The 26844-nt window shown below is 42.7% G+C and overlaps 1 protein-coding gene across 2 annotated transcripts in view; it reads right to left on the bottom strand.

The window, feature by feature from the left end:
* The window catches only part of APEH (acylaminoacyl-peptide hydrolase), a 278020-nt gene that overhangs the window by 56635 nt on the left and 194541 nt on the right, over positions 1–26844 (bottom strand). For both annotated transcript variants that reach the window (XM_069206858.1, XM_069206859.1), the window contains exons 16-18: positions 26109–26247; positions 13905–13988; positions 414–494 (exon numbers count right to left, since the gene is read on the bottom strand). In XM_069206858.1, the coding sequence (XP_069062959.1) occupies positions 414–494; positions 13905–13988; positions 26109–26247 (304 nt within the window). The remainder of the gene's footprint in view (positions 1–413; positions 495–13904; positions 13989–26108; positions 26248–26844) is intronic.

The raw sequence follows: 26844 nt of genomic DNA, 5'->3' as shown, positions 1-26844 counted from the left end.
CTGGCGTAGTGTTTGTGGCCGTAGTCTAGTTTTCTAGTGATGAGTGCGTGGGTGACTGTCTTCCTCGTATCGGAGAGAATCCAAATGAAAATTTTCTGCAGGAATCGGAGGGTGTGGAAGCATGACGAAGAGACAGTGTTAACTTGGCAGGTCATGATGATGCCCAGGTTGCGTGTGTGCCATTAGAAGGGATACAGAAGCTGGTTACACATTACATGAAGGGAATAAAATGTTTTGTTAGTGCGCAAAATAGTGTAATACTGTGGCAAAAGTAAAACCAACATACTCCACATTGCAAAAAAATACACCCAGCACCTTCACTGTTAATTCAGCATTGATTTTTGCATGGTCAGGATCTTCAGGTGTAGGTCCCATATGTGTATGGTTTATAAATCATGTGTTTGGACACTCACCTAGAAGCACTGCAAATCCCATCCTGCAAAGCACAGCTGGATATAACATCCATTCTGCCACAAATGCTGAGTGGGGTCCCCCTGAAAGGAAGAAAGAGAATCATCTACGTAAAAAAGACAGATTGTTAGGAGCTGCTTGCTAAGAACTAGAACTTTAGCTATTTTGCTTGAAACTGTTTAAGTTTAGTTTTGAAAGACTAGGTGCTTTTGTCCCATTAAAATAAGAAACGATCTGGAAAGGGCATGCGTTGGGCAAGGGTGGAGTTACCTGAAATGGAAACAGTTCTGTGACCTAGAGGGGCACATCAAACATTCCCTCTCTGCCCATGTCCTTGGTTACGGACAGCAAACAGTGGTGGAAGTGTACATATTTTTGCAAATAATGGTTCAGGCAACACTTTTTGCTGCATCAGAAAAGAGTAAGGTCTACTTGTTGCACGCAATAAAAAAGTTCTGCTTCGGTGTAGCTACCACCAAGAGCAATGTGAGGACATTCTATATGTGCATCTAATATGTGAATATAGTGTGTACCTGTGCCACATACATAACAGACTGTATGCAATGTAGATAAGTTGCTGGGACCAGCAGAGTCCATTTTTGATGGCCCCTGGTTTAGCACTTCATAAGAAAGAGGAAGAATACAACTTCCTTTAGACAGTGAAATTAATTTTTTGCATTCCTGAAGTCATAGCAGGGAAACCTAGACAGTGAAGTGAGGGAGAATGGCGACACGGCTACCCTTAGAAAATCTATCAATACATTTTAGTAAGATATTGCGGATTAGATTTTCCTGGGCACTGCCATTTGGTAGATGGAGAGGAGGTCAGTCAGCAGATTGTATTGTTAAACGTGGGGAAGTTTCTAGGCAGGGCTGCTCTTTTGTCTGTCCCTGATTGCCACTTCAGGAAGACTGATGACAAGCAGGTTCAGAGTCTACACACTTCTTTTTGTCCAAGATTTGGACACTCGCATGAAGAGCCAGCATCATCACTACTTTCAGTGAGAGCCATCACCTTGCACAAAGGTTATGTCTACGCTGTAGCCAGAAAATAACATTTGAAAGGGAGTTCCCACTTTTATGTTCCTGATTTACTGTCTAGAGTCCCGAATCCAGTCTGAACTAGAGGACATCATATCGTTCCACTTCAAAGTTCTTGACCAAGGAAGGAGTGTTTCACTGAATAATTGAACAGCTTCTGTGAAACAAGGGCTGGTGTCAGCATGCCAGCCATTTGCCAGGCAGTCTCCAGAGTTAAAGGGATATAACCTGAAGTCTGCATCCTGCTAAAGAATAGGATTGCGACCTGGCTGACCTGTTTTTTTTGTTTTTACTGGTGTGGCCTGTATTTTCAAGTCCAGACCAGTAAACATTTTGGAAAAAAGCAATGAAATCCAGTGGTCTTCTCTTCCGAGAAATCAACTAAAAATACAAAACATATGAAGAAAACATTTACAGAGTATTTCAGAGCTGTGTGATTAATTTCAGATTGATTATTTGAGCAAACAGATGGATGATTATCATGTTACAAAAATCGTGACAAGTTTACACAAATGCTTTTCACTCACAGGCTCTTAGCAGTTCCAGAATAGCAAAACAAACAAGAAAGGGTGCAACCCTACTCATGAAAGTGTGGGTCGACTTAGCAACTAGATGACTACCTGATTGCTCAGAGGTGGAAGAATTGTGCCTGGCACTGCAGGAGGAGAAACTGTCAAACAACAGAAGTATTGATGGTACCACGTTGGAAGGGGCACCAAGAAGAAGCAGACTATCCAGTGGGAGCATTGTGGGGATTGACCTGTACAGTAAAAGGTCGTCCTGTCTGTAGGTGAACTGCATGAAGAAGAATAACTACATAGCCTCGTACCAACCAACTATTCCACAGTGAGAAGACTGGTGCTGCTGGCCTGTGACACATCCCGTTGCTACCTGAGTGGAATGTTGCCCCCTGCCCAGAGGCCCTAACCTGCCAGGGACACCAGGCCAGGAGGCTGCACCTGCGATGGAAACCTGGCCTGAAGGCCACATTTCCTGAAGGCCAGCCCTCATCAGTCCCACCTGCAAGCAGACTCCTGAAGAGGTCTGCATGAGAGGAGCAAGACCCCAGCTGTGGACGAAGAGATGTCATTGAAGAAGCTGACCAGTCTTTGCTGCTGCACACTCCAACAAGTGCCTGCCAGGCCAAGTCCATTGCCAAAATAGTCTTACTTAGGAGAAACCCTTATTTATGTTTGGCGCTGCTTGCCTTTTCAGTCTTTCAGTCTCTACTGTGCCTCCAGAGACTGAAAGACTGTAAACGCAAGCAAAGCCAATCATCAATAACGATTTCTCCTCATCAGTAAGACTATTTTGGGGTAAATAAACTTTATCAGCTGGTGCACCAGTTGCCCAAGGGTAACAAACCAGTGAAACTTACACCTGAGCCTAATTCCCCTAAACACAATATATAGTAGGAAGGAGGAGACCAGGTTGGGTGGGGTCAGGGTTTCAGTAAAAGTGCAAGGGTAAAATTATTTAGCCTTAAATCTGATACTTTTCTAAAGGTGTAGTATTTTGTTCTGCTGAGATAATAAAAGCACTTTCTTTTCTTGAAAAATACTATGCTGGACAATCAATTATCAGGTCTGTTGACTGTTGAGTTTGGAGTATTTGCTTCTCCACACTACCTTGCTGTGACTCTTGACTGATCCTCCTCTCTATAATAAGAGCGAAGTGCAGAAAGCGTGTACTTGCCCCAATTTGAAGAGCCACAGTAAGGTGAAACCCAAGACACCAGTGGCAAACATCAACTACCAAGAGAAAGGGTTTCTAGTAGTTAAATACCACCTGGTGGCTTTCCAGATCGCTGCCTGGCATATCACTATTCAGAGTAATCACTGCAGACAGCAATACCCCACCAATTAAGGTGTGTGCCAGCTTAGACTCAAAGTACCCCATATATAGGTGAAAGTATGTATGTGCAAGCTCAGGATTAGTAGCTTGGAGACTACCCAATGGACACTTCAACACCAAGCAGCATTGGTAATGCTGATCCTCAATGTAAATTAAACTGTGTGTGGTTGTGGGTGCACAGAAAACTGGAAGTATGCATCCTGTAAATCTAAGGATCATGCACTATGCAGAACTGAGCTGCAGTCAATAGTTGGCCCACATTAAGCAAATTCAGGTTTGGGTGGGAATACTGGGTTTTACGGGGACTTCTTCTGACCCTAGAGATGCAAAATGGAATAAGGTCAATGTCTTTTGTTCATGACCAGAAAGAAGAGTCAAATACCATCACCAGTGTAATGGTTAGGATCGGTTCCATAGCACACAACAGGAGGAAAAAGGCTTCCATAGCTTAAGAAGTAGAAGTGCTTAGCCATTACAAAGGATGGAGTCCTCGGAAGAGACCGGAGTCATAGAAGACCAACTGTGGTAGCAAAAGGGAAAAAAAAAAAAAAAAAAAACTTTTCACTGCATCTGTGTACCCCACACAGATGCAGTGAAAAGTTTTTTTTTTTTTTTTTTTCCCTTTTGCTACCGCAGTTGGTCTTCTATGACTCCGGACTCTTCCGAGGACTCCATCCTTTGTGTACCACTAGAGAGGTGGAAACTGGGGTACGCCTGATCCAGGGAAAAACCTGCAGGAAATTTTGGCTTCAGCTAAGATCAAAGGAACCGGCTAGGTCTTCACTCTTAAGAACCATTTCTTGGCTTGCACGAAAAAAGGGGTCATCAGGACAAGAATGACCTGTTGCCTTGAAAGATCAGAAAGACCTGTCTCACTCATTCACAAGAATTTGGAAGTCTGTTTATTTTGTTCTGGGCTAAAATCCATTTTCTCTATGATCTTCCCTGTCTTGCAATGCTGCAGAAACCACATCAACTACTTAGATCAAAAAGATCTGTACCAACAAATTTTATTACTTTTTATTGTGTCTTTTCTTTAAAGGATGGAGAATCAGTTATGGTTTGACATCGCATGGAAAAACCAGTGCAGAATGGGCCATCACTCGGGTCCCTGGACACTAAAAGTTTTGAATCTGCTACCTCCATGCCTAACACAAACATGAGATGTACTGCTTTTGTAAATTCTTCGGTCAGAGTGGCCTACTGATCAAACTGATGCCAGAGGTGCCACAATACTGGAGTCTCTACGGACAGAGCCTGAAGCACCTATGAAATGACTACACAGTATGGCTTCTAGGACTGGGCGGAGAGATTTTCAAGTAAAAAAAACTGGATAAAGCACAGACATAGGTGCACTGCAATTTTCCTTAACAACTTAGGAAAAGATCTGCAATTTAGCATTTGACATAGAATAAGTAAATTGTATCTATTTAAAGGGAGTCAAAAACTACCATTCCACTTAAGACAGAAAAAAAGATGCATCTCAATTTTAGGTTTCAGCTACAGAGCTTCAGAAGTTGCTTGGCCAGATCTATTGTTACCGATATACTCAGAGTGGCAGTCCCTTGATTGCAATTGCCCTGTTATTTACCTAATTTGCCTGCTCCTGATTCATTGGCTTTCCCCATTCCTTGTGTTAGTCCCACCAATTAACAGTTTAGTTTTACATTCTTATACCTGGATGAATTGTATCCTTAAATGGCAAAATAGAGCTGTCCTTTTGTTTAGTATTAAGCATGAGATGGGAGTGTGTGTTTTCTTGCGCTCTCTCATTCTGTACCGGTAGTCCACAAGTGCATTTGTAATCTGTTATTAATTAGACAAAATGCTGAAAATATCTTGGGGTGTATTTCACTGCAAAAAGAGCCGCACTATGATGCTGACTGCATGCCTTAACCTTTGGTTACTACTGTGCACGTGGCGGCACGGACATTGCACTTTTCACCACTCAAGTCTGTCTCGGTTTGTAGCTGCATAAATGCTGTTTCCATGTGGTGTAAGTGTGAGGTACTTTGCACACACTGCCAGCTACCAGGATCACTTTGTATGCACGATACCAGCAGACTTCTTCCCTTTATTAATCATTAGATGTCCTGCTCTCCCCAATAGGTCAAGCCTGAACATGGATTTTTGTTTTTCTTACCAGTCTGTTTTTGGGCCACCCACCCAAAAATTACCAAAGCTGCCCGAAACAGCACAATTAAAAAAGCAAATGCACACATTTTTAAATGTGTGTTGTATTTTCATTTTGACAAATCGATTCTTCAGCGATATATCAGAAATATAGTTTGGATGCGTGGCACGCAGCACTGTTGTTGGACGGTTGCTTATTTCAGGAATAATTGTTACAGCTCTGCCAAAACGTACCTGGGGCCCAACAGTTTATTCCGCTTCTCTCCTAAAAATAGGATTGTTTTTCTGCTGAAGATTCATTCATCTTCTGTTTTTATATATTTTCATTTTTGTTTTCTATGTCCATAAGTAACATCTAATGCATATTAGAACATCAACCATTGTTGTAGCTACATCAGCAATATCAGACAAACACTGCAGCACAACTGAGCAAAATGTTGACAAGTCTACTACCATGCGTGGAGGTAGCAGTGCAGCCGTCAATCTCATGGCTTTAAATTGTGAAGAAGTGACAGTGTCTGATACATACATCGTTGCACCTTCATAAAATTAAACCGTGAGATTCATGTAGACCAGTGTGCAATAGTGTAAAATCTCCCCTCCGACGTGACAGGAGGTTTAGATTCTATTAAAGACATGTATGCAAATCTGGAGAGATTTGCAGTATAAAAGATGACATACCCAAGCTTCTAGCTTGTAATAGAATGCAGGGTGGGGTCGCAGACTTCACCTACTGTTGCTTTTCACTCACCACGGCAGACAGGAACAGGCTGCAGCAGCAGGCATTCGGGTTCAGTGTGCTGGGCCCAAGAAAGGCTACCACAGGCGGGCCTTTGGTCTTTGCAGCAGGCAATGGCCAACTTGACTAAGCCACCGCCAGCCAGGACCTCAGCTGCCACAGCTTGCAAGGAAGGGACCAACAAGCCGGTCTGAACACTAACACAAACACAGCTATGCATGAGGGCTGAGCTGGGGACCTGGACGCTATCAAGCACAGGCCAGAACCAACATGATAACAGGATTCAGACAGCGGCTCAGTCTCATATTAGTCAGGGTCTGCCATTTAAGTCTCTCACTCGGAAAGACTGCCAACTCTGAAGCATGTAGGCAGGCATAAAAATGTTTCCCATGTATCTGAGCCTGTCCTAACTCCATGTTTTAAACCAATAAAGTTTCTCGGCTGGCGCAGGGGTGGACTCCGACTCACGCTGTAGGAATAACTTGGCCAAACATTGACCAGTCATTCCAGCAATGCTGCTCTGCCCGCACTTAAAACCGGGACAAAAACTGGATCCTGAACAAATCTCTCAGGACTCCAGGGAGAGCTTATGAGAACCGCTACAATCCAGGTTAACTGGAATATCTGCCCACTTTATTCTAGGATCGAGGATATTGATTTTCAAACTGCCTTCAAGTCCCAGACTCAAGTCACCCTTGCCATGGACCATACTGACTGCCAAGATACAGCCTTATTTGAAAAGATCTATGTAAAATTTTCCCCAGCATAGAAGGGGTCTCACGTCACTAGTGGAGCCAGGCACAACAGGCGGTCTAGATAAAGTGCTGTCTGGGAGGAGATTTCCTTTCTGGTAGCGTGGACTGAAGTCAGAGAGCTGGAGTTGGGGGAATCCATAAAGGAGATATTGGGAACCATCGTTTTGGTTTTGGTTGCATCCAACTCTGGGATAATTTTGCCCCTGAGGGTTAGATCAGAGAAAGGAGCATATACATTTGTAAACAACAAAACTGGGATTGAGAAGCCTGGGAATTACATTATGATTGCATAGGCCTCAATCCACAACAGACTGGTTTCTGCTTTAATAAAAAAAAATACCTGCATGTCCCACTCTAGGGAAATAATCTGCCTGGGAACTGAAACCGCCTGATTACAGATCAGTGAAGAACGTCTGCTTGAACTGGGAAGAGTGGTGACTCCGGCGTTATCTTTAACTTCTGCTTCATCATTTTGTTCCAGAGCTTGTTGTCAGTTCTTAAGGGCCCACAGAGATAACCAGGGGAAGGTCCAGCCAGCAATAATGCTTGATCCTGTGGGAATGCGCTTGCGAGGCTGGAGGCACAGAAGCTGTTGCTTGCCCGGACAGCATCCAGTTGACCACTCCGAACTCAAAATTTCCTTCTTAACTTGAAAGCATAGTTCTAGAAAGCCTTCTATAATTGTCAGCTATGAAATAGAATCTGACAAGTCTGTCCTTAAGATTAAAGATTTCATTAAGGAAGCAGAGCTACAAAAACTTATACCAAATGTGCTAATACTTCTGGAGGACCAGGACATCCTGACAAGTCTCCCAGAAAAAAACAATCATGAAGGCTTATCATGAAATAGGAGGTATTTCAGCTCAGAGCTTTTTGGCAGAAAGTTCAAATGCTGGAGCGTGAAAGCCTAACTAGCGTGTCTGGCTCCCTACCGCCTCTTCTGGGTACCAATTCCATGTTTACCCTTTTAAAGACTTTCACTGCCAAAAAAAGTATGCAAGTCCAAGGCTAAAAACTTTCAGCAGGACCAAGCACCGACTTTCATACAGCTGGTGTCATTCTGACTAGTTACAAATGGGCCCATGTCCCAGTCAATTGAAGACGTGAACAATTCTTTTCACATTTCTTTGAGCTTTTCATTGGACGATGCTAATGATACTAAGCACCTTTTTACAAGTGTTGAACAAAGGGAATATTCAGCGTTCTTAATAGGTTTTCATTCTGACACCGACTACTATTTTTCATCTCAAACTGTCATACATTCCTCACATCACATTTAGTCTTTGTAGACTAGTGTCTTAGTAACTATCATTTACAGTTAATGTTCTTAGTATGACCCTGCACTGCTATTAGCGACTGGGTATCTTAAAACCTTAGCTGGGTTGTTTAAGCTGGATACTGTGTTGCAAATGTGGGCCTTTTGTGGCGGTGCTTTGGTCATATATTATATAGGTTAGAGGTGTACAATTTGTGCGGCCTGATTTTTTTTTTAAAACAATTTTTGTAGTTCTGTATTCTGGGAGGACTGGTATGTGTATTGTCCACCCTGAAATATGTGCCTGAGTAATTAAGAGTGTGATTTTGCTGTGATGAAAGTCCTCTGCATGGCTTTTTGAAGTGGTGCTGCTATGCCCTTGTACATTTTTGTACAGTCTTGTGCATTTCCTACTGCTAAGATTGACAATCATGGGAGCCCTCTGAGGGGTCTCCTATTTTTGGAAGTTTGAGACATCAGACAACTGTTTTCGTTACCCCGCAATGTGGATTCAGACAGTGCTGACAATATAATCTGCAGTCAGAGAATATTGCCTGCCAGCTGTCGTGTGTACAGTTTTGTTCAGTCCCTCATACATGGGTCCTGTGATTTCATCAACTGTGGGGAATGTATGGAGTGTGTCTACTGAATGGAAGGAGGGAATGTTTGTTTACTTTGGGTGACTGGACTGGTGGGTGCTGAAGGTCACAAACCTCATTGGAATAATGCTGAGAAAATGTTAATCTCCATTATGCAGGACTGATGACTATGTATAAACCAGCACCCAGTCACCCATGGCCAGTCTCCCTCATGTGAAACCAGGCAATCGAGACCCCCAGGAAACCAACCCCTATCTTATCTCATCTCCACGACCCCTTGTGAAAGGGCTGTGAATCCATTTAAGTCAGTCTACAATGGTCTCAGGATGGAAAGGACAGCATAGGAGTATGTCCAGAATACAAGGTCATCAAACACAAAACACATTCCTCAATGATTAGAGGGGCCAAAATGAACTGACCACCAGGGGGGATAAGCAACACATTTTCATCCAACAATTTGTTTAGCTTTCCCCTCATTACCAAGAAGCCCCTGTGCAGCAGCATGTGGGTAGAAGACACTAAAGAGCCAGCTGTGAAAGTTGTAACACACTGCCTACAAACTGAGCCTAAGTCTTGGAAATCAGATAAATCGGTTTCCTTGTTGGACCAATGAAGGGAGTTGGTATACACCTGTTTGAAGTAGGAACCTGAACCACGTAGTAGAAAGTCCAGGAGGCAAGAATGATTTGCATGGAAGACACATTAACACTGACAGACTGCCTTCTCCATTGAAACAGGAGTACAAAATCTGGCACGAGGAGCTGCTCCTTTCGTCAAGAAGGGTGCGCCTGATTTCTCCTTGCATTCCCCATACCACAGGTGGCTCTACTATCCTTATAAACCCACCTTTCAGAAATGTCTACAGAAACAGGAATTCAAACCGCAGCCTGGTGGCTACCACTAGCTGGTTGAAGTAGGTTACGTTATTTCAGCAAATCGGAAATATTTCCTAGCCTTTATGGCAGATAGATTGGTGGCCGAAGTTGCTTTCAAGGTCCCATGGTAGACACCCAGCCGCCTGAGTGCCTATTGTGGGTCCTCCCACCATTGGGAAGCCTTCACTGCAACTAGCTGTACAAGAGATATAGGCCTCAACCCCAAAAACTACCAGTTAGGGAAACAGTTGAGGTACTGGAACCCTAGTGTGGCAAAATACCTAACCAAGGGCCAGATGTACGAAGTCTTTTTGCATCCGCAAAAGGTTTGATGTGCACCCCAAGACAGGGGATCCAAGAGGCTGGTCACTGTGGAAGATGTTTTCTTCCGCCAGCCTGGCACTGCAGACCGTGGACACCACATGCCTTTTGGGCCGTTATTCCCCACCAGGGACCGGTGGAAGGCAGGATTCACCATCACTTGCTTTGCTTGCAATCCATCATGTAAGGCAGGTGGGTTTTGCAGATATTCCAAAGGGGCTACACTCTCCCCTTCAAAACTACCCCTCCATCAATACCACCATCCTACGATCCGATAACGGGGGATCACTTAGCACTTCTCAGAGAGGAAGTTACAGCTCTCTTGGCCAAACAAGCCATAGAGAGGGTTCCTCTACCAGAAGAAGGTTATGATTTCTATTCTTTCTACTTTTTCGTACCCAAAAAGGACAAGGGTCTTTGGCCTATCCTAGACCTTCGGTACCTCAATCTCATTCTCAAGAAGTTCAAAATGCTCATTCTGGCTCAGCTTGGGCCCAGGAGACTGGATGGTAGCAATGGACTTGCAGGACACTTATTTCCATATCTCAGTCCTGCCTGCCCACAGACATTACTTGCTGTTCACGGGTAGGCCACAAGCGCATTCAGTTCATCGTGCTCCCCTTTGGCCTTACCAGCACCCCTCGGGTGTTCACCAAGGTGATGGCGGTGGTTGCAGCTCATCTACGCCAATCAGGGGTTTCAGTCTTCCCCAATCTTGATGACTTGCTTTTTAAGACAGAGTTGCCCAAGACTGTCATCTCCCACCTCCAGGCTATGGTAGACCTCCTGCATTCACTGAGGTTCACTATAAACATGCCAAAGCCGCACCTGAATTCCTCTCAGACAGTCCCTTTCATCGGAGCTGTTCTGGACCCAATCCAGTTTCTGGCTGCTGGACCTCAAGGCCTCCTGCATCCTGCTGGTGATACATGCCAGGTGGGATATGCAGATTCTGCAGTGGGACCTGAAGTTCCAGTGGGCGCAGCATCAGGTGAATCTCTCTGAGGTGGTCCAGATCTCGGAGGGAACAGCACTAGATCTGCAGTTGTGGCTAACGAACCGAGATTTGTAGTGGTGGCTAACGCACTGAGATTAGGCCAGAGGCAGATTCCTCTCCCTTTCTCAACTAGCTCTGTCAGTAGTGACAGACGTGTCACATCTGGGCTGGGGCGGCCACCTGGGAGAGGCAGAGATCAATCAGAGGCATTTGGTCTCTGGCAGAATAAAGACTCCACATCAACCTGTTGGAGCTCTAGGTGATCAGACTAGCATGGAAAGCATTTCTTCCCTCTCTCAAAGGGAAGGTGGTGCAGGTATTCACGGACACCACCACAGTCATGCTGTACTGCAGCAAGCAGGGTGGGGGGAGTTCGTGGACCCTTTGTCAAGAGTCTCTGTGCCTCTAGACGTGGATGGAACAAGGCATTTTCCTGGTGACTCAACATCTGGCAGCTCTCTGAACACCAGATCGGACAAATTCAGCCAACAATGCTTAGTCGATCACGAATGGCGTCTCCATCCTTTCATCAGAGGGGAGAGCCTTCGTTAGATCTGTTCACCTCCGCAGAGAACGCACAATGTCAGCAGTATTGTGCTTTGGAGTTTCCAAGGCAGCAATCGCTCAGTGATGCTTTTCATCTCAAGAGGAACTCAGGCCTCCTGTATGCCTTTTCAACCATACCACTTCTGTCTAGAGTTATTAACAAGATCAAGAACAACCAGGCCCAAGTAATCCTTGTGGCTCCGGACAGGGCACTAAGAGTCTGGTGTTCCGAGCTACTGAGCATGGCCATCGGTCCTCCGATCAGACTGCCCCTTTGAGAGAATAGTCTGTGCAACAGGGGGGAAGAGTTCTCCACCCAAACCTGTCCAAACTCTGCCTTCTTGCGAGGAGATTGAGCGGCGGCTGTGGACAGCTTCCGACTTTCCTTCCGAAGTCTGTATAGTAACCTTGGCAGCCAGGCATTCCTCCACCAAAATGCTATATGCCTGTAGTTGGAAGACATTTGTAGCATGGTGCACAGACAAGTCTGTTGACCCTCTTTCTGCCCTTCTCTGAGGTTCTGTTGTTTAGTCTCTTCTTGGCCCAGCAGGGCTCTGTGATGGGCACTCTCAAAGGTCATCTGCCTGCAATTTCAGCTTTTTTGCTGTTGCCTGATCATCCTTCCTTGTATAAGTCTCCAATTGTGAATATGTTCCTTAAAGGCCTTACTCACATGTTTTCTCCAACCCCATTCAGTATGCTTCAATGCGATCTGAATTTGTTTTTCACATTTCTGATGTACGCTCCTTTCAAGCCTCTCCACAATTTCCCTCTCAGGCTTCTCACTTTGAAAACAGCCCCCAGGATGAGTGAGCCGCAGGCATTGTCATCTAAGCCAACCCTACCTTTCCCTCTATTATGACAAATTGGTGCTTCGCGCTAGTGCTTCTTTTTTGCCTTAAGTGGTTACTCCCTTCTATGTAGGTCAATCCATCAACATGCCTCTTCTTTTACGCATATCTTTCTCAGATAGGCGAGAGACTCCACCACCTCGACCCAAAAAGAGCATTGACATTCTACTTTGATCATACCAAAAACTTCTGAGTTGATGGCCAACTCTTTGTTGGCTATGTGGGTGCGAGGAAAGGTCGGGAAGTGCAAAAGAGAACCATCTCCAGAAGAGTCGTACTCTGCATTAAAATGTGCTGCACACTGGCTAAGCCCTGAGGGCTTCCATGCTCATTCTACCAGGACTAAAGCTGCGATCACTGAATTAGCATGTGGAGTTTCAGTCCTTGACATCTGTCAGGCGGCAATGTGGTTATCTCTGAACACATTTACAAAACACTACTACCTGGACAGTGAGGTCCGTAAGGGATGAACACAGTGCCTATTCGGTCCTACAGGACATTCTGGTGTGATCTTAGTTGGCAGACCCACCTCCGGGCATGGTATTACTGGGGTACCTAATTTAAGATAAGGAATCTGTAACTAGATGCCCATCAGATGGACAAGCTACTTACCTTTGGTAACGGTTTATCTGGTAGGGACACAATCTAGTTGCAGATTCCTTTCTGAGCCACCCATTCTCCCCGCTCTGCAAACTGATTTCTAGATAGGAACTCTCTTTCAGGGCCCTGATTTTGATGCACCAGTGGTCCGTGTTCTTCAAAGCTCTGCCCTTGTTGCGTGGAAAGTCGTGTGAAGACACTGGCAGCCCACTGGGGTGGTGCCTATACACGACACGCAACATATCTGCACCGATAATGACGGACACAGAGGATGGCACCTAATGGCACGCATGGGTACCGCTCTAGAAAAGTCTTCGGATCCAGACTGATACCTTGGGGAATTCTAAAGTAAGGAATCTTCAACTAGATATTGTCTTTAGCAGTTAAGGTGTTACCAAAGGTAAGAAACTTGGCCCTCTGTTGTGTCAAATGTCCTGTATTCTTTTCCCCTGTGTGTCTATGATGTTTAATACTTAGGAATGCAGCTCTGTCCAATGTGCTGTTTTGTTTGTTTATTACCAGGTGTTCTTGTGAGCTCGCTGATACCCAAATATCTGAAGTAGCCAGGCAGTACAGGCTGGGTGTGCACAATACACTCTAATGCATTATAAAGAATGTGCAGCAATGACCAAAAAAAAAAAAATACATCCCGTTGGGCGCACAAGTTAAGGCCTGCACCCTAGTTCATAAATGGGGTTGAATCACCATCAACGTCGATTGTGTGTGTCTTAAGAATTACAAAAATAAACCGTGATTAGGAATGTAGTTATGGGTGGCACAAGCTCACTTGGTGCAATGCTTCTTTGTGTTTATACATACTTTTCTTACACCTGCCTCTAAACACTCTCAGTTTATCCCATTTCTGTTTTGGGATTATCAATATACCACAAATGGACAACGCAGAAATAGAAGCAGAAATTCAAATACCATGTGGCATCACAAGAAGAGGGAGTTTTGTCTCTGCAGTAGTAGTCTTTGGCTGGAGATAGATGCATTCAAAATCAAGTCCAGCTGCAGAGGAAAAGAAAGGTGGATTAATTACTACGCCAATTTAGGTTAGCCACTTTATCATTTGGAAAATATGCTAGGAAAGAATTGGCATACAATTATCAAGTTTTGCCTTGAAAACGGAGATAGATGAATAAAAGTGACTAACAAATATCTACTCCAAAAAACCCACCCATCAAAGGTCCATCATCTGACTCTTTTTAACCATTCATTCATGGAACGCAATGATTGCATCCCTCTTCAGGAAAATCCATAATTTCATACACTTTACTTTGATGACACTGAGATTTACAAGACAATTTTCTTCATATGGGACATTTTATTTTAAGCTCAGACTCTCATCATGGTTTATGCACAATAACAGAACTTTAAATCCCATTATAATAAAGAGTTCCTCTTGATTTCTCCATAACGACTTTCCACCCTCTCCCACTGCTGCTTTCATTTGCAAGACTGGCTTGAGACATTCAGAGTGGGTGGACGTAGGAAGCTGGCTCTTTATATGATATCAAAATAAGATATTGTGCTAAGAGTCCAGCAGTTCCCTTACTAATGGACCGGGGCATGCTCTAGCAAACCGAAGGTGCTCTTTTAGGGGGTAGTGTGGCCAAGCAGCCTTATTCATATCAGAGGAGCGTTTAACATCTGCAAATATACAAACAGTCAATAAATAGGTAATACAACTCAATAAGGAGATCCACGCCAATTCACAAAAATAACAAGTATCTTTATACATATATATATATAAATATATATTTTTTTTAGGTTTCAAAAGTCAACACTTTTCTCAGACGCAGCAATGTTATCCACTTGGAGGATAAACTAGTACTGCATACAGGTACAGTACAGCGACTTATGGTACCAATCTCCTGGACTTAAGGTAAGTACTGGGCAAGGGTCAAGGACACACCAACAGGTCACATCGAGCAGTACTGGAGCGGCCAGGTGCAGAGGTATAGTACGGTGTTGGATGCCAAACATTAGTTAATGGGGATCAGTCCGGTCGGAAACAGGCTGCAGGTTTGGACTGGGAGTCCAGTTGAGATGAACAAACAAGTGGGTTAAAATCCTGAGATGCTTGGGGGTGTAGTGACACCTCAGGTCCTCTTCTCCATGGGCTGGCAGGCAACGGATGCAGAGGGGTCCCGAGGCGTCAGGTTTTCTCCACCGGCAGCACTTGCGGTTGAGGGGGCCTTCGGGCTGAGGCTTCAGGCGGCGGTCCACAGTGGGCAATTCCAAGGTGGACTTTGTCTCTGGAGGGCTGGGGGACCACACTGCTGGCCCACTTCAACTCAGGCTAGGTGGCACAGGTACAGTGATGCTTTCAGGTGTTGGGTTTTCAGTGGTCTGAAGTCCTTGCATTTCTCTTGGGGTGCCTGCAAGATGTAGGGAAGCAGTGCCGCTGCTCCACAGGAGTTCCTGGGTCTTTGTTGAAGGCAGGCAGTCCTCTCAGGTTTTTGGAGGCACAACAGTTTGCAGGATGAGACAACCTTTGCACAATTTGACTCGAGCAGCAGACAGGCCAGCACGACTGGGTCCAAGGCAGGTGTTTGTTCCACAGTCTTTGTTTTTTCGGGGCATTGTGTCCTCCTTCTTTGTAGGTCAGCAGGAATCTGATTTCCTGGTGCCAAGGGCATCCAAAAATACTGAAGTTAGAGCATTCGGGGGAGTGTAGGGAGGTAGCCAATGCGCTACTTACCCCTGGGGTGACCACGACTCCTGTATGACCACTTCCTGTGGGAAGTGGGCATACCTCTGCCCCAGAGTTCCTAGTTCTGCCATCACCAAGATGGCAGACTTTCAAAAGTTGTGTCCACATCAGGTAGCACACCATAGGGGGGCCTGACCAGAGAAGTGGGCACGCCTTTTTGACCACTAATTTTCCCGCTTGTTTAGGTGCCAAATGGGCCCTGAGGAAGGGGGTTTGGCATCTCTCCTTTGAGTGAAGCCTGATGCCAATACCAAGGGTGGTGTTTTTTTTTTAAGCCCCCTGCCTTGGAATGCAGATTTGGCGGTCATCCTATTGGGTGGGTGTGTAAACCCCTCTCCCAGAGTAGGCTTTTTTCCTGCCGCCTGAGAGCAAAGGCTCTCACCCTTGGGCGTCAGTAGCATGTCTGGTGGTGGCAGGCTGGCAAAGACTAGTCATTCATCACACCGGTAGTTGGTTTGTTTTCAGGGGCAGCTCTAAGTTGCCCTGTGGGTGCTTGCATTAATAAATCCATCACTGGCATCAGGGAGGTTTTAGTAATACAAGATGTTTGAAATCAAACATCCCTATTTTCACTGAAACCATCATGTAGCAGGGGAACTCATAATGAACAGTGTACAACAAATGTACTTAAAATGGCTTCCCTGTTCACTGTGTCTAAGAACTGACAAAGACATAGCCGGAGCATATCTGCTCTTGAAGATATGCCCTTACATGTAATATAAGGCACCCTGCCTTAGGGCTGTAAGGCCTGCTGTAGGGGTGATGTACATATATTGCATGCAGTGTTATGGAACATGGCACAGAAAAGTGTGCCATGTCGTGTTTTCACGGTTGCCAAGGCAGTCTTGCATGTGCTAGGTAAGGGGTCATTGTGGGTGGCACAATACATGCTGCAGCAGCCCTTGGGGACCCTCTTTGGTAACCATGCCCTAGGTACCAGGGGTACCATTTACTAGGGACTTACAGTACGGGCAAAGGTATTGCCAGTTGGGGAACAATTGCACAGTTTTTAAGGAAAGAGGTCTGGCACAAGTGACCTGGTTAGCAGAAACCCAGTGCACTTTCAGTCAAAATTGCATCAGATACCAGGCAAAACATGGGGCTGACCATGTCAAAAAGAGGCACTTTCCTGCAGTGAAAGAAAAATGGGAATTACCTAAATAGACTAATCGTTGAGAAGGCTTGCTGAACGCCCCTATTAGCGTCCATGTGTATGTTCAGAAAATAATAAACCTTTGAAATTCACCAGTTATACTTTACTGAGCTAACTCCAACGTGCGACCCCCCCACACGCACTGCTTATTACTTCACATTACATCACTCATGATGTTTAATGAAATCATTTATGACATCTGACAACACAAAATACATATTGATGACATGATACAGGAACTGTGGACTTGAAGTAATTCATCTAGCAACAAATGTTGATAATTTTCTATTTGTTTTAATGGGATTACCCTTTTAACAACTTCACCTGACCTGCAATTTTAAGTCAAGAGATTGCCAGCTACGTATTTGCCACCTTCTGTCAGGCCTCATGGACAATGCTCCATAGTTTAGGAAAATGTACTACACACATTCCTGAGATGGCCATAGTGGCATATAACTGTAGAGCCGGGCTAACACCTCCAGTATGAGATAAACCACCTCTAAGTGGGACACCCTACATTTTACATTATTCAGTAATTTGTAATACCTCAAAACATTTAGTCACTTTCTGGAAATAAACATGTACAGCCTCTAGAAGTTGTTTATACCACTGTATTACAACTATTGAACATGGGCAAGTGCCTAGATATCCTCTGGTGATTCATGTGTTGTCAACAGCATCTTTGGCCGTTCTCACAGATATTGTTTTTAGAACAGGCTGAGCTTTAAGCCACAGGCTACTTTACATACCTCTGCAACCCACATCAGGTGCGCTCGACCTTTATCGTGTTTAACATGGAATACTTCTTCCAGCCCAAACCTTAGGAATTTCTAAACTGTGCACCACAAATTTTAAAATGCACAATTACACTTGTCTCCAGGTCTTACACAATACCATGCTATTGACCCATCTGTCAGTAACTATGTTGTATATGACTTTGGAGTTATCACTGATGTACTCAGCGATGTCATTTGATAGTCATGCCATCAATAATGTAATATATAGGACCATAAGCAGTGCTTGGCGGGTGCACAAGTTATAATTAGTTTGGTAAATTTAGTCAGCTGAATTTCAGAGTTTTTTGGGTTTTTTTACATTCGTTTTTACCTTATTTCCACACCTAACCTTAAACCTTTTTTCAGTGAATTGATAGGGTTTTTATTTTTAAGCAAAGATCTTAATAGCATATATAATTAGTACACCTCTTTAACCTTTGTTTTTTTTAGCGAGTGAAAAGATACGTATATTGCAAAACAATCTTTTAGGCTTAGATTAATGCATAAATTATCCAACATTAGGAAGTAGGGAGAGAACCCTGGGTTGTTCCCACGTTTTAGGTGGTAAGCAGTCTTTTACATGGAGCACTCTTCAACACTACATAGACTCTAAAACTGCTTACCTCAAATGTCTTTCTCTGGCAGAGCATTTAAGCATAGCATTAGCTTAGTGCTCCTCATGACAAGCTAGAAAAGTATTTTGTGATTTTTTTCAGCAGTCATGAAGCACAGAACTAGCTAGTGCCATTAATGCTGTTTAGGAGTGACTCACCTTTGTCTTTAATACACAATCTCAGAGCTCTAGTTGTTCATTAGGACTCTAGTGACAAAGCAGTTGATTACTAGGGAGTTAACTAACAGACTACTGCCGGTGTTGGAAGCACCTATTTGACTCTACACATCACACAGTTTTACTGAATGATGAAGGTATTTTATAACTCTTAGAAATTGTAACCTCATTTTAGATTTCTAGAACACCTACCATAATTTCTAAGACAAAAAGAACCCAATCATTGTTTTCATTCTTTAAAGGAAATGCTTCAAGTTTTACATCTTTGATTTGGCTACAGAAGTGCCACACTTTCATCATACATACAGATGTAGATGCTCTGGTTGTTCATTTTTACACAGTAAGAAGCTGCAGTAGAACACTGGGGAATCTCTGACAGGTTAAAGCTGTACTTGGAAGTGCATATGCTACTCAAAACATCAGACTTTATTCTCATGTTGCTGAGGAAGTTAGTGTGAATTTACAGTAAATATGCTCTCATTTTAGCTTCCGGAGCACCTTCCATAACCTTTTGAGAGAAAGCCTTTTTCTTTCAAACATGGCTCATCAAAATCGTCGAAGCATACCACAATTACAAAAAATGTGTATGGCACCATGAACAAATGGGGTATATTGTGAATAAAATCAGATATCACACCTTATATGTGCTCCTTTTTGTGGCCCTCGAAACCTGGCATTCAACTGTGATGCACATCCATGGGCACCATGTCCCTGGGTTTTACTCCTTGCAGGGCTTTTACCTGGTACTCTGCCCCTTGAATTATAGTATAAGTGTAAGTCTGGAAAGTACTTGACAAAAATAAAGCCTAGTGATTTTGTACATTGTGAGTGACTGCACTCTAAGAGCATGGGGCAATTGGCCAGTCCACTTTAGCTACTGGATAACTTCACTGTAGCATGGGGCAGTCGGTCAGTCCACTCACCTACTGGATAACTTCACTGAGTGACAGCCTTTTGTCCTTTCACAACAAGCACATCCACATACATAGCAGTTTCTTTTATGCTAGAGGCTACAAAGACAGTAGGTGTTTTTTGAGACAAAAAATATTTTTGTCTTTAGGCAATATTTGCATTATACACATTGCAGAAGGCTGGATAGGTCCCACAACAATAACGTTTTACAAAAGCTAAGACAAAACAAAACCGGTATTTGCTGATAGCTTAAGTCAGATCTACTGGCTTTGTTTGTAGCAGTTTCTCATTGTTCTAGAAAGAGAGACGTTCCAGCATCAGGGCAGGGAAATCTCATTGTCCCATATTGAAAAAGGACCTATTGAGGATCCTGCACCTTTTGTTAAATTTTGCTTTGAAGCCTGCAGGAAAGATCAGCAAAATATGTAATAGGGATCTTAAATAAACAGACTGATCAATATGGGATAATAATTCTAAAGGAACAAACTGGATTCCCAGCCCAATGCTCAACACCAATGCTCAACACCTAATAATGTTTTTGACGTGGGCCTGATAGCTAAAATGTATCTAGCAAAAAAAAAAACACTAGAAAAATATATTTGTAGGCTACATACATGTTTCCAACACATGTGGATGGAAGTTTATGCACTTGCTTTAGATAAAACTTACTGGCCTGAGCATCCCCATCACTTGTTGCAATAGTGTTAGTCAAACTGGGACATCTATAAATATTCTGAGAAGCTCAGGTTGGCCATTGGCTTGTAAAAGGTTCGCCCACTGCACACTTGCTCTTCAGACTTGACACACCAGGCTGTCTGAAAGTCCTGGCTTAGTTTCGATGTTTCTGCCCTAGAACGGAGGGTTAAGAATTCTCGTTACTGACGTACACTGATCATTTTAGACTCAACCCCGCTAGTAATTCGGGGACATTTACAAATTGTAGGTTGTATGTTAATTCCCTAATCCTTGAAAGTTAAACATCATAAGGGGTGATAGGAAGGCTTTTTCTTCTACATCTATGAAGTCAAATAAGAATCAGTGATTAGTGGACGCTCCACTGGAGGTGATAATAAGATATAAATACATTTGGTGAACCATTTTGAGTACGCTTTCATGGAAAGCTACATACATAGACTCATTAGAAAGATTGGGGCAATCGCTAAAGGACTTCATGAGCTTCAAACATCAATGAGGTGTAGATCTATTTCATCGAAAAGGTTATTTGCAGTGTGTTACAGGATGCCTATGAAAGAACTTAAAACCGAAAAGGAATCATCACTGTAGTTTAGCAATTCAATCCCTATTGAACTTAAATTAATATAAGAAAGATTTAATGAATTGTCCTTCTTTGGCAATCTTACAAAGTTTGCAGAAAAATGTGTCTGTGCGTCAGAGTGCTTTTTATCCAGTTTGTCAAATTGAGATATTTTACTGCACCACAAACACATTTGTTCCACCACAGTTACAGGTTGTACTCACTTTTATTTGAAGACTAACTTGGGGGTAGAAATCCTCTAATTTAATAAACTTCAAAAGAGGTGGTTTACTGCGAACAAGTTATAAAGCTGGTGGACATGTACTGAGTGATTATCAAGAATCAGTTTATTATGTGGTAACGTGGTGCAGGATCTAAAACATTTTGTTTGTTTGGTTTCGTTTAACTTCGTACTATGTAGATTCAGAAAACCAATGCTCATAGCAGGGAAGATACAATGGGCTCAAGCTGCAATATTTTTATTTTCAGCATAACTAGATAATGTTTGCTACTGATTACATTATTTACATTTTTTTACGAACTAAACAAATTATGTGGGTTATTCCAACTTTGGAGGAGGTGTTAATCCGTCCCAAAAGTGACGGAAAAGTGACGGATTTACCACCAGCCTTATTACGAGTCCATTATATCCTATGGAACTCGTAATACGGCTGGTGGTATATCCGTCACTTTACCGCCACTTTTGGGACGGATTAACACCTCCTCCAAAGTTGGAATAACCCCCTATATCTATTATTGCTTGCCCCTCACCTCTGGGAAGGTTTGACATGTATGTATCATTGTTTTTAGCCAATAAACGATTATTGGGATGCCCAAGTTCTAACGGTGTGGTATGAAGGACCAAAAGGCAAAACTTGATGAAAAAAAAAAAAGAGAGCAAGAATGGTGTAATTGTGCCATTATTAGGAAAAATAGGTAACAGATTGGAGAATTCACAGAACTGGAAGCAAAGTAAGATGGGAATTAAACAAGCAACTTGTAGAGCAAAGTGAAACAGTTAACGAAGATTCCTCTGTTTCTACCATACCTCAGAATGTTTCAAATGATTTCAGCTAAGGTCATGAGCTCTGTTTTTGGAACCTTATGATCATGTGCTCAGTGACATGAAAATTCTTTGTTTAAACAGGTGACCAGTGTGAGATTTGCCATAATGTATGCAAAACTATAGGTAGGCAGTACCGTAAATGATTATAGATGATTAGTACCATATTTCTTATCCAAAACAACTTTACATATAGGGTAATTTGGAGTCCGGCAGGACTCCAGATTACAAATCGGGATTCTGAGGATTTGCTCTACGTTCAGAGACAGAGGTCAAAAGACAGTTTGTCTTCTTACAATTAATTTTCCTTCTGACTGAAGAGTACCAAGATTTTGCAAGAGGATCTCTCTGAGCTGCTGTCTTAAGAGTGTGAAATGAATGGCTGCATGGTGTCAGGTTTTTCCTAATAGAACATCTAAATAACCAAGTCAACTGTACAAGCATTTCAAAATACATTTCAGTAGTTGTACAAGCCCATTTTTTGTCTTTACTTCTGTGATGGAAAAAATGTTTTAATAGGATGAAAGCAAATCAGAACACTTTACTAGGTGATATGCATATAATACATATCTTTACCGAAACCCGTTTTTCCCAGATTATTGTGAATACACTATACAGTTTTATCAGTAAAGCTGCAAGTTAGTGGGAAGGTTCTCAGATACGTCTTGGAAACTTACTGTCTTTAAATGAAAGTGTGCTCTCACATCATGCTTTAGTAATATATTTATTAAAAGTGAGTGCTTTTACATAAACTGAGAAAGAGTCCTGCACTGAAGGCAATGCTATTAGTAAACTAAGCGGCAAGTCATGGATCATGTGTCCCCTATATGTGGGCTACGTTTTTATTATACATGGAGCAAACATTTAGTATATTTAATCAAACAAAAGAGGTTTTTTGTACAGCAGAAATGCTGAGCTCGCATATTTGAAGATGCACTCACGTGAGAATGAAGAAAAAGGTGACTTTGTAAATTAAAATAGTTGCCTAGTATCACACAATTTGAGAGCCTTTTACAGGTCAAGTACATTACAGTTAGGTCGAGTGGATTATTCAAGTTACTCGACCTGCAGGTCTAGTAACATTTTTATGATTTTTCGAGGCCTGCTAGATGACTGATCCCCGTAACCCTTTTTTGCTTCTCTATCCAAGTAGTAAGACAAAGCTGCCTGTCAATCACATTGGCGGAGTATAAACTTAGAAAAAAGGTGAAAACTGAGGACCACACGTTTGAACAAAGAATACTGTGGTGTGTCTGCCTTACCATTTTGTGTCTAAGTGCTTAAACTCAGTAATCAGTGCCTGGGAACTGTAGCTGCAGATCCTCAAGTTGAGAGTGGATAGCAGGCATTGTCAGGACAATACATTAGGTCTCTTGGGGAGACAAGCAGAGAATATCATCTACTGACAATACTGTGATGAGATCATAATGGAGCTAGAAAGTGCATTGGTTCTAGCCCTGATGGGTAAAACCAGGAGAAAGAGTTCGAAACTAAAGAGAATCTGAGTGTGAATCACAATGACACACTGAGCCCCGCTGAGGAAACGCTCAACCTCACCAGGTGCTCCCAACAGCTGTCTTGCTATAGAACCATTGCACTGTCCAAAAAAGAACAAATAAAGACAGACAAACACATTGCACTGAACTTCACATCCTGGTTAGGTCACTGTGCTGGTATCCACCCTCCCATGCCTGGAACATTTTTAGCAACTTAAGAACCCACTGGCAAAGTCACAATCGGAGAATGCCAGGGCAAAAACCTGTGCGGGCATGACCTGCGACCAGCATGTGCTGGGGAGAATTGTTTTCCAGATTAAAGTCTACCTTAGAATCAACTGGGAGAAGCCCAAAAAGTAATGCCTATGGTGCATTTGGCAGTGGAGGAGACTATCCCTGACAGGAGCACCGCAAGATGTGGAAGAGACAACCCAACTTTCAATACTGCTGGTACCCTGCACTTTTCTGCATGCCCTAAGCTTTAGGCATTCTGCCAGCAGGCTAAATCAGTGGCTATAGGCCCGTTTACCATGACTAAAGACCCTATCTCTCCATTGTAAAAGACCCATTTTGACTATTTCGATCCTATCACTGACAAAACTTGACTGGTTTGAATTAAAATGGTTGGAACTGTGCTTATTACATTATCTCTACTTTTAACACTAATCCTAGCTAATATCTTAACCATTTCGGTAAGTAACAGTTGTTTGACCCTTTATAATACGTATGAGCCCCAGCATGTCCAACAGAATGGAGACCTGTGCTCGTATTGTGTTACAATGGTCATCCAAGGGTACTTGAAGAGGCTTTTATCATGCCTCTGCTGTAAACAGCTAGTTGAGGATATAGAAGAAGCTCAGGTGCAGTTCAATCTCTAGACACAGACTTGGAGAGACAGTTTCTCCCAAGGATGAAAATATTTTTAGACAGAATGAACATATTCATTTGTGATTTGAAGAACACGTTTGGTGTGACCGCCGCCTTTATCAACAAGAAGGCATGACAGAATTTCCCTGACATAAGACCTTCAAGAACAGCCTTAGCTCACTGCAGTCAGAAGGGGAATAACATACAGATGAGTAATTCGTTTTAAGAGTAACAGGAGAAGATAACCTGTATCAAGAATTCTATCTGCAATGAAGATGAGGTTTATGGGAGATTTTGAGGATGAGAAACAGATGAATAAATTGCAACCTGGTTTCCTGTAAGAAACGTGCAATAAACAGAAAAATACAAGATAACAAAAACAGCTCTTCTGTGGAATATTTTGAAATTTGGTAAACTAAAACTAGGGTAATTTTTGGTTTGCCTGGGGCCCCTGAGGAAATAAGGGCCTTCTTCCAAATCATATGCTTAATAGTCAATGTTTGTTCCATCCGGCTTGTTCTGGGTTTTCATTGTAAGCCATTCTGCACTCCGATGCTTCTAGCTCCGGAGTCCTCTTACTTACCACATGATTTAGGCTACCAGAATTACATTTAACCAATTGTACTCAGAGTTTTTATTAGTGTAAAGAACAATAATCTTTAACTTTAGGTTGTAAATAAATGAAATGAAGACAAGAAAACGTTAAAATGCAGTTTTCAGAGAGGGTAAATTGCTACTGGCTACAACAATTCGCAGAGGGGTTATGTTTTGCAAAGACTGATTAAAAAACGCGGTTAAATCATGCATATCAGGTCTTTGACAGGTTCTGAATGACAGGGTATGAAAGCATAATAATGAGGGAACAGATGGCTGCTGCACCAAGGTGTAAAAAAGAAAGGAGGTGGAGAGGGTATGTCATCACATCAGAAATAGTAGTTACCCAATCAAAAGAAGTAGAAGAAATGTCATGTTAGAAGAAGGAAGGAAGATATAATACAAGAGGATGAAGAGGTGAAGGAGTATGGCTGAAAGGATACGAGGACAATAGTACAGGACGAAAAGAGGTAAAATATAGACAATTATAAACAATTGCACACTGATGCAACTAATGAAGAGCAGGGAGGTGCTCGCTTTAGTTACACACCTGTACAGATTATAGGTTATAGAGGGATACATTTGGGCTGGTCGTTAGATGACTGCTGCTATCGAACAACCATCTATAACGGTCCTCGCTGTCTTTCAAGGAAGCAACTAGTTTCCTAGACAATTTCTCCGGTGAAAAAAAACAAAAGATATTTGTCACTCTGTCCTGAAGCAAAGGATTCTTGCTGACAAAGACAAAAACAATTCTTTTAATGTTAATGATCTCTACAGAAAGGGGCAGGGATGGCTTATGGGTAGCTCCATGGCTCCAAGCATTTCAAAGCGAGACAGAGGCCAAATGCTTCCATATCATTCTTGGTCTCAAGTAGCTGTCATTTTGAATGGAAGACTGCAGGCATCCACCATGCTATACTTGCCTTGCAACATGGATCACAGTGCTGAACTGCAGTTGGAGTACTTTCAGATCTGCCAGCACTACCGTCCCCCCTGACCCAAGGAACCAATTCAGAGGACGCTACAAAGGACCATAGGAGAATTGTGTTGACCAGGGGTTTTACCAAGATGAGTAAGGAGTATTCTATTAGCCTACTCAAGGCTTGGCTTATAATTGGATCCAGACCTTTGAAATCTTGCATTAGAATTCCACATGAGTAGCCCCTGGAAACCTATAACCGAATCTACAGTTAGCCCTATCGCTTCTGATTTGCACTTAGCTTCACACAGAATTTAAGGGCAGGACAAAGTCAGCTGAGGGTCTACCCAACACCACCCAAATTGCACTAACAACTAGCAATACACACTAAGCTTATTTGCAGAAACACAAAAAGGCCACAATCTTACTACACCCAAGCAGAAATCAGCAAGAAATCTAGAATTAAAATATTATTGAGCACATCTGCTAAATATAGTCAATGTTTAGAACATGTAGGGAAACCGAGGTCAAAGGAAAGTGAAGTTAAGAATAAAGTTCTGTCTAAGCGATAGGTTGCTACTTACGATACTTAGGATTCTCCTGTTCAGTGGGTGGTGTAAAGGTCTTTATCTGCCAGTCGATATCCAGCTCAGGATTATTTTCCTCAAGACATACCCAGCTGATCTCATTCTCCTTCGCCACGTCAGGCAAGAATCCCACTTTCTGTTAAGATGATAAAGCCCAGTTAACAAAAACAGACATTTCTAGTGCATATTTCCAAACTCCTAGTCCAGTTGAAACAACAAAAAGATTATTTAAAACTATGAGCAGATACAATGATATCTCCAATATTGTCTTCAACAAGTGTTAACTGACCAGGCATCCTAAATGATACTCAGGTAACATTATAAGAGGATATTAAATATTATTCAATAACATAAAATATTAATATTCTGTAAGCAGTATTACTACCTCTCCTATTCACTTGATTCAGCTAATAGAAACTGGTCTGTAACAGATCTCAGTTTCTCCAGATATGCAGAAAAAATGTAGGTAGGTAATTAATCAATAAAAAGAAAAAGGCTATTCTAAAAGCAGGCAATGGGTTATACACGAAAACTGATACTTCAGGAAAGCAGATGCAAACAGAAGGCAGACAAGCACCTGAAGTCAAGGTTTTAGACAAAACAACCAAGTTCTTTTAGGTCACAGCAGTTTTGATTATTCAGAAGAACGGTATTGCTAGGAGAAACGTCTTAAGGGGTATATTGGCAGCAAAGGAAATAAGGCTGTGTACAACACTGCACAAGACACTCTAAA

This window comes from Pleurodeles waltl, chromosome 9 (genome assembly GCF_031143425.1).
Source record: "Pleurodeles waltl isolate 20211129_DDA chromosome 9, aPleWal1.hap1.20221129, whole genome shotgun sequence".
Classification (NCBI taxonomy): Eukaryota; Metazoa; Chordata; class Amphibia; order Caudata; family Salamandridae; genus Pleurodeles; species Pleurodeles waltl.
Note: the sequence above shows the minus strand (reverse complement) of the source record. Positions and strands in the feature narration are given on the sequence as shown.